This window comes from Dendroctonus ponderosae, unplaced genomic scaffold (assembly GCF_020466585.1).
Source record: "Dendroctonus ponderosae isolate FM_Combo_2020 unplaced genomic scaffold, Dpon_F_20191213v2 Dpon_F_20191213_3, whole genome shotgun sequence".
In the NCBI taxonomy this organism is placed as follows: Eukaryota; Metazoa; Arthropoda; class Insecta; order Coleoptera; family Curculionidae; genus Dendroctonus; species Dendroctonus ponderosae.
Genome location: NW_026018508.1, coordinates 7892763 through 7902085, shown reverse-complemented (window position 1 = coordinate 7902085; position 9323 = coordinate 7892763). Strand labels below are relative to the sequence as shown.

The 9323-nt window shown below is 33.2% G+C and overlaps 1 protein-coding gene across 1 annotated transcript in view; it reads left to right on the top strand.

Annotated features, from left to right (window-relative positions):
• Positions 1 to 2409: 2409 nt before the first annotated feature.
• The window catches only part of LOC109539948, a gene marked incomplete at its 5' end in the record, with an annotated part of 12553 nt that continues 5639 nt past the window's right edge, over positions 2410 to 9323 (top strand). The window contains 2 exon segments of the mRNA XM_048664984.1: positions 2410 to 2543; positions 5487 to 5685. Of these exon segments, the coding sequence (XP_048520941.1) occupies positions 2410 to 2543; positions 5487 to 5685 (333 nt within the window).

The following is a 9323-nucleotide window of genomic DNA, read 5'->3' as shown; positions in this document are numbered from 1 at the left end:
TGCTGCTTAAAATTACAAGTTTCAATCTGAGTTGCGCTTGCAGTCTAAACAAGTTTCAGTTGTTTATTGGGTCTCAATATCCGGGGCCCACCAATAAAATCCTCCTTTTGGAGCCGAGAGACTTTAAATAAAATATTTATTTCATTTTGTGGAGGTAGTTTCTCGACTTTATGTGTTGGGTGATTTGACTTGAGTTACTTGCTTCGCTGATCAGACCTTTTCGCAAAACTGAACGTATAATTTGCATCTTTTCATTTGGGTCTATGTGTATTAATTTAAACTTATTGGTCATAAGCGTTCTAGTTCTAGAAGAGATTAAAACAAACGAACCCGAAAAATTGAAATATTTGTTATTTAAACGAAAGTTATTTAAACCAAACAATTACTACTACTTTGCGTAATCTGCAAATTAACTGAGGTATTTTAGACAGTCTATAGAATGGTATACTCACTAGGCCATCTGAGTGTTAGACAAGGTCAATCTTCACATTGGTTAGACAAAGTGCATAATACCTCATGTTATGAGACCACTCTTATAAAGCCAGGGCTTGAAAAATTGGACTCTCAAGTGATGAAGATTTGCAGCCCAATCAGCTTATTACCTGAATTTTCCACACTTTTTGAGTTAGCGATGAGTAGGAGAATAAAATAGTTTTTGAATCCACGTAACTTAATCATCAAAAACCAACACGGATTTATTAGAGAAGAATCGACGCAAACAGGATTCTACCAGAATATCTTCTCGAATGTAAATTATTTTGGAGGTGGTGAAGCTGCTCCTGGGCTTCTCAAGGGCTATGAATGTATTGATAAAAAAATATTATTAAGTAGAATTATATGAGGTGAGAAGGCGGGAGTTGGCAAGGATAGACACATACATGCTTGCAAAACAGACAAATACTGACCATTACCAAAAAAAAACAGGCAAGTTAGTAAAGCTTTCTTTTAAATAGTCACATAATTGCCCGAAGTGATATTTTGGGATCGATTTTGTTCGTGTTTTTTTTCTAAACGACCACTATTCGGTGGCGGATGGATCCAGACAAACAATCATTAGGTTTATAGGAAAATTAGTAATATAAACCTATATTTGCTATTGACAACTGACAAAGAGAGTCAAGATTTAACATCGACAGTTGCAGAATGGCACAAAAACCGGTTGGTTTTAATTGCAGGTAAAAATAAGTTACTAAGTGCCATTTAAGACAAAACATCCTAACTTTCAACATAAATTTTCAGTCTTAGGGATTGATTAGGAGATATCTAAATAGTGATCGTTGAATGTTGACAAATTAATAAAAACAGCGTGAGTTCTTTCAGCTTCTACTATGTTACTGTTAATCGCATATCAGCAAATTCGTGAAAGGAAATTCAAAGTAAGTCACAGTTTGACAAACTATTGTTATTATTGACAAGGGCTACCCACCTGTAAATATCTGTTAATGACAAAAAACATCATTGCCGCTGTGCCTTTTCATTAAAAAATTGTAGAAGGGAACTTTTTTGATATCAGAAATTTCCGTAATTTGAAGCAAAGATCGTAATTTTTCTTTTTGAATGCTTAAGTATTCCAATAGGCTGCCAATCCAACGTGGAATTTTTGCAAAATAATGCTTAATAACAAAGTTTAAATTCGATTTTCAACTGTTAATATCTTCTAGAAATTTTCGAAAAAAATTTGTTTTTATATTTTTGTGGTACTCCCCAAGGGAGCCTCTATCACCCCTTAAAAGGAATGACGCCAATTTTGAATCACCCTGTATTTAACACAAGATCAGCTCAGCAATAGTATCGTAAGTATTATTTACAAACAACCGGATAGAGTGCGCACTATATGTGCATGAAACTGTAGAATAAGTTAGTACAATAAGTTGTAACAAATATTTGGAAAATTTCAAGGTAAATATTGTTTGATGAAGAAATAAAACGCGCGAAGAATTTGTTTATGATTTTATTTTAATATACAGTAAATGTAAAATTATTTATCACTTCGTTATGTCTTTGCAATAATTTCGAAATCAACATATATTACTATTCTTATTAAAACTGTTTTTGACCGTTTGGTGCCAATTTTAAGACAAACCTACAATTACCAGTATAACACTGCGATAAGTATTCTAAATTCTACATGAGGCGATTATTAAAATATATTATTTAATGTTACCATAAATTGCCTCTTGATATATACGTTCTAAAAGTAGGTGCGTTAACTATAACGCACAGCTGACTACCTAACAGTATAAAAAATCACCTTGTTTTACAATTACATTTGCCTTAGTCGTCAGAGTCATTCAGTCATTAAAAGTTAAGTTAAACTCACACAGAACTTATAACTTATTTACTATGTAAACGAAGACCAAATATTTCCACAATAGTACAATGTCTTATTGAAAACATTGTTCTTTTCAGAACTCCCTGAAACTTCTCCTAAGATAAGCGTGGGTCGCGATGTCTTGGACTCTGGGGACATCTTACGAGCCAACTGTTCATGTCCTCCATCCAGACCGCCTGTTAAACTGTTGTTTAAACTTAATAACTTAACGGTAAGTGTACTGTTTGTATAACAGGTATTACATAATTTTGGTCATCAGCAGCTAATTAAAAGACATTTGAAATAAAGACAATACTAGAATCATTGTGTAGGACAAGTAAACTTCATGCGTAATACATCTAAATATAACTAACTCTATATAACTAAAATCAGAGTCATTTTTATTTCCGCGTTTTGTGCGGTTTGACACGAATACATTTTATTCTTGCTTTTTCAATGGGTGGTAACTTATTGAAGAAAAACTCTGAATCAAGTAATGTTTTTGCAACAGCCTGTCAACAGTCTGCGTTAAGATAAGGAAACTTCGTCTTCCAAAATAGTGGAAATCATAAACTAGTTCTGAATCTTCTTCACTCAAAGAATGTCTGTTACGTGACCGTCAGCTTAGTATTTACTTGAGGCTTTTTAAAATTTAAATTTGGGTAATGTGAAATAATCGTCAGACCGCATCTTATTGGCATACAGCATATTCCAAAATCGGTTCGATAATGCGGGCGATGAAATGCCCTTTATTAAACATGATAATTTGTGGATAATTAGTATTCATTAATTAAGCTGTAGGTATTTAACCGCAGGAAACCTCATTTGCAGATGCGAACCAGATGCATTTTTAACAAATCTTTTAACCAGTTTTATTGCGAATACCACAGTCTAGTCCCTAAATCAACCGACAATTTTTAACTAATCTCCATACTAATTAAGAATCTGCCCATTTCTGAACAATTTAATCGAAGTTGTCATTGCTGAAAGTAATTTTTTCGTATATTGGTATGCAAAACCGAGGCGCAACACCGACAGGTTTAAAAATAGTGTAAGATATTATTGGAACTCACTAAGATTCTTGGCAAAATTTTCTCAAAACTGAAAAAAATTCCAACCTTGTTATCAAATATATAAACGATTCGCACATAGAACAGGGATTTAATTTCAATGAAGATTTCCACAGTGTTCTGCCTCGATATACTTGGTGGAATCTTCACCTTCACCTGATACCAAAATAAAATGTTTCCAATTAATTTGGAATTAAGTACGTTCCTTCGTTAACTTAAGGAACGACAGCTTGTCCAGTGTCCTAAATTCCAAGGTCTAAATTAGAAGTACATTAGCTTGAGAGAGCTGTCTTTAGATAAATATGTTTGTCAAAATAAACAAATTTATGGTCATCATACTCCGTTTCTTTATAGCTTGAAAATTAAACTATTATATACCGGAAATAATGACCTTTTAATTACATTTTTATTTTTTTAACACTGTAAAGAAATAATATTTCTCTCCTACTATTTAATTTTTCTATGGAAGTGTTCACTTCTTAATTACAAAAGAGATATTTTATTTAACTAATACAGTAGCAAGACAGTACGCTTTTTCCTTTTTCCATCAGACAAAGTCTGCAGGCTTTTTGAAAGGAATATTTTGCATTTGAATTAAACCTGTCTATTGTTTCCTAGTGATTACATTTACATGTAAAATGGTAGAAAAAGATACGAGAAACTCAAGAACAATTAAAGTTTAAATTATGCAATTAGTTTGATCCGGTTTTCTTTTTCAGACGCTCGGAACTCTTTAGTATGCAAAATGACACAGGGTAATGAAGTGTCGCGAATATATTTGGTTGTGATAAATATGCTTTTAACTCAGCTCAGCACAAATTTCATACTATTTCCACGGACGCAAAAAAATATTTCTAGCAGTAAAAATGTGGTGAAATGGCCACAGGTAAAAATGCTAACTTATCTCGGTATTCTGACGGTATTCTCGATAGTTAGGTTTCAGGGTTTCCCAGACAATCTTCGAATATTGATATTTAGTGGGGTTTTCAATAACAAAAGTTGTCAATACCTCGCAAAGCCCAAAAAGAAAATTATATGTGCGCAAATACATCATTCATTAAATACTTCGTCCCAGTAAAAATAAATAAATTAAAATTCTTTGTAAACCTCAAATAGGGCCGCTTCAAGTACCATCAACGTGAAAAAAATGAACTGCCCTTCACTTTAGGTAGGGAAAATGTATGCGTTAGACACATAGAGATTCAGTTACTAAAGTAACATTTGAGAACCCAAAATTTGCACATTAAAATGCAATGAACGCATTTTTTGAATGTGCTATATTAATTTGTCCAAAGAGCGCAGATGAATAATCTGAAATAATAATTCTGCCTTCAGACTGAAATATCTACAAAATCGTAAACCATCAATGAGAGGCAACGACGGTTTTATTTGCACTTTCTGAATATCTGTTGCCTCACACGTAAATCGACTGCAGGTGAAACTAGCTGGTTAATTTAATCAAACTCAAATTAATCGTTGTTTTGGACGGACAACTGAAACTAGATGTAACAGGAATATTAGTTTATTTTTGGTCTCCAGTAGAAGAAAACACAGTCAGCCTAGCTCTGTTTGGATGAGCACAAGTGACGGAGTTCACATAATTAGTGATATTACCTTTGGAGAGCGCCAGAAAGAAAGCGTTTAGGCTAAGCAATATTGACCAAATTGCTTTTATTTCAACATGGTTTTCTAGGAATAGTCGTTCCAGTTTTCTAGTGCATTTAGCTTTTGCGACCATTTGGCTGTTCGCTAGGCGACAATTACAACACCCTTTAAGAAATAAGGAAATGGCAAATTGTTAACGCTTAAATAACAGTAACTTGGTTTGGAGATGGTGATATTATGAGGCTCAAAGCAATACTTGATGTTTTATCTATTTTACAAGATTTGGATTATATGCAATTCTGAAATTTCGACTTCAGGGTATATGATAACTAATGGAGCATCACATTTCGAAAAACGCATTGAATACATTAATTGTTTGTACAGCGAGAATACAGTAATTTATTTTACAAGCATATTACATTCAATAATTTGCATTTGTAGAAAAGTTGAACTTGATACTTGATACTTGATAAGCATACTTAAAAGTCCCGTCTTTCCAGGTTGCCGAAAATAACCCGCATCCTTACACCAAACTTCAGGAACGGTCATGGAGTGATTTATCTTTGGATCTTCCATTAGATGACTTTCATTTTGATAATGGTCGACTAGTGTTACATTGTATTGCGGTTCTTCCGGGAATACTTCACGATGAAGTTCAACTTGAGTTGGAAAGTGCCAAAAATCCCCTGCCACAAAGAGGTGAGTTTACATTACCGTCCGTTTTACATATCGCGACTCCAAATAAATTCTCGGTTCAGTTTTTATAGTGTTTTTACTAGTGTTTGTTATGACACCGTAAAAATTGTTATGAAATATTCCGCAATATTAAGCAAAATTTTAATGAAATTATCTGTTGTTCTATTAACACTTAATACTAATATAACCCAGCTTAAAGCTAATATCTCAAGTCAGAGTTAGAGCCAATCAAAAAATTGGTCAACCTACAGGCGAAAGAATATGAAGGAATCGCATATAAAATGGTAAAAAAGCAAATAAACATTTTATTTTTTTATATAAAATTTAATAACTCCTTTAAATTGGTAGATAGCCGACTGACAAAACAAGTTTTCTGGTTGCATTGAATACAACCTCATGCACAACCGACTAATGATTTCTAATCAAATACAGTCTCCAAGTTTGAGTCAATTTTGTGTTCTACTTTCTACACCTGACGGGCCGACTTTTATTAACAAATACTAAGAAGCTGGAAGCACATTGACGACATGCTTCTAGTGGTTTCCAAGCACTCGTGTGTTTGGCATAGATAACTATAAATATACTTTTTTGCATCTGTTTGATGTCTATTCGTGTTTAATTTTTTGATCTGACAAGTTACTGATGAACTCCACAACATCACATCTTGATCAAATTCTTTTCAAGGAAAACAGGATCTGTCTACAGCAGTATCGGCCTTTAATTTCTCAATCCAAACGAAATGCGGACAGGAAATGATCCTGTGATAGTAGCATTACAAACAATAATTGTCCTTTGTCTGTTTTGTCTAGATGCCCCATGTTTCAAAAGCTGTCCTTTTTTTGGATAAGTAAATTAGGTAAAATCATGTTTTTCAACAGGAATCACCAGACAAAATAGTAAGAGCTCCTATCGGTTCAGTTAACCATCACTCGTGAAAGATTTGCCTGCTATGTAAGGCTGAAACCTTGCTGTTTACCAATTTTCCAAACGCTTCTTTTGCCGGTTTCTTGCGAAGGCTTCAGCAACGACCATTTGAGCTAAGATAGGGATTTGGCTTTGCTATTAATCGAAAAATACGGGATGCTTTGCTAATAAGAAAACACCCACATTAGCTAGCAGTTATTAGTCGAATTTCTGTACTTTGATCGGATTTGACTGAAATAAGAAGAAAAAGATAATCTGCTACGACTGTCTATTACTTCCGTACAAAAACAGGTACTCTAGCAGAGAATATGATGATAATATGATAAGACGTTGTATCGCTGAACGGTTTCTTGAATAAAAAAATTAAAAAGGTAAACTATTTTGCGAGCACTTTGAATCGGCTGACGATTCAATTTATTTATTATCGTGCTTAATATTAAGACAATAAAACAGAATATCTGCCCATTTCGTGATCTATTTAGCGGTGTTTGCTTATTAGAATTTTGCTTATAAACAGAATTCCTTCTTTACTGCCTAAATTAATATCGAGCTATTTATGTTTTTAAAGTTTTGGTATCTCACTTTAATCAATGACAAGTGGAATCATGTTAAATAATATCCTAATATCTGCATTGGAAATAAGTAATCTGTTAAGTAGATAGTAGTAGAGTTATTATTTGACTGGTTTACACCCGAATGTAATTTAATGGCCTTGTTCGTTTGAGATCCGATTAAACACAATTAGGCATGTCTGAAAATTAATTAAGCAGCTTTCCTAAAAATAATTTCTTCGCTAAAGTACAGCGTAGATTGAAATTCTGAATAAAACAAAATAGCACATATATTGTTTTGTAGAAGCATAAATTAGCGGGCAACAACAGAACTATAAGTAATTGCGACTCAATTTATCTGTTTAAAGCATTATAAGTAAATAAGTTAAATCTTCCATCCGACTTTTTCGTATTACCAATAGTGGTGCCTTTTAAAGTACTCATCGACTTTTCACATTTAATTCAATTTAAATCTGCTTTTGTACACACCGCAAAACCTTAGTGGCCCACTAATCAGTAAATACTTTTATTTTTTCTACCGTACAAATTTTTCTAACAAGTCGATCGAATAAAATATCAAATGGTCTCGTTTTGCTTTAAAGCCAACGCTAAAAACCTCATACAAAACAATATATATGTTTGAAACTGAGATTTTATTAGGACGTACAAACAAAATCCCGAATTTGAACATACACATTAATAGTGTTAGTACCTATCGGTTATATCTAAGGGATAATCCCGAAAGCCCTCTTTGGTAATATTAATTAACACTGGGAATGTCGATTGAACATTTCTGGTATCCCTAACACGACTGGTTTCAGTGTAAAGCCAGAATTAATCTGTGTTAAGTGCAAATAATAATAATGTCAGTTGTCTAAGTCGATTGATTCCATGCATTGCCAACAGTTGAAGCCCAGAAGCTGTGTGTAGCTGCATAGTTCCTATTTGCTTTGATTTACGTTTGTTTATTTAGAACTAGTGATATTTGTAGAACTATGTTTGGTCATGTACGTATCTTTGATCGATTTAGCTCGCGTTGAACGCTGAACTAACTAATCGCAGAAATTGGATATATTTCGGGTACAATCAAATTCCTGAAAAGTTTCCGAAGTAATTTTTTACTTGAAATTTTTAACTAAATAATTACTTGTTTGAGCAGCTAGATGTGTGTGGTTACAGAACAGTTGGTTACGTTCTGAATGAACTGTCCAGTTCTGATAAAATATGGCGTGACAAATAATCTAGAGTAGTTTTGCTGAAACATAATTTTTGTGGATTCAGTGAGTTGTTTCTCTTTCAGACAAGGATTCTCTTTCAGACAACCGCTTAAACTGTATTCCAGGAACTTCTAGGAATCATAATATTTCTGAAATTACTTTAATTGGCTAAGGTAAAGTACTTGGTTCTGACCGAAAGTCGTCTGAGAATCGCTTTTCTGCCGTTGCACCAAAAAGGATACACATTTAGCCATTTCAATAACAGTATTTTAAATAAACACAAATTATGGCTGATTTCTTACAAAACTTCTAATGAGAAATTATATAAGCTTTGAACTTGAATAAAGTAACTTTATCTTTGTTTGAAATTTTTTGCATCTGCGGGGTGCAATCAAAGTGCAAATCTTCTTGAACTTTTCCTATTTTCGATTAAACTCTTCATATGATAAAGCAGTTTTTCCGAATTTTTATATATGATAAATAGTTATTATTATCTTGGATTAAGGGAGTTAATGAAGCCCGCAAAACGTTTTCCGTTCAATTTCTGTAATTTTCGAAGCAGCCCCAAATTCACTCAAATGCTTTGAAGATGTATTTCAAAATACCGGATCTGCGAGAACTGACCTTCATAAGTAAAGGCAAATTTCAAACGATTAGCATGTGAAAAAACCATTCAATAGTTCCATAAGCCTTCATGTTTGTTTTAAGCATGTTTGACGATTGATCTGGTGCAAACACCACGAAAATTTATATTCATCGAACTTTATGTTACTCAAGTTTGGTTATATAAGAATTTAAATAGTTCAACCGTTAAAGGATCTTCAGTTGTCAGAGCGTTTTCTTGACCAATTACTCAGTCAAAAATGCACGAATCAATAATAGGTTGCAATTGATAATTGATAGTCTCAAAATTTGAAAAATGCTTTAAAAATTTTTGTGCTTCTTTGCT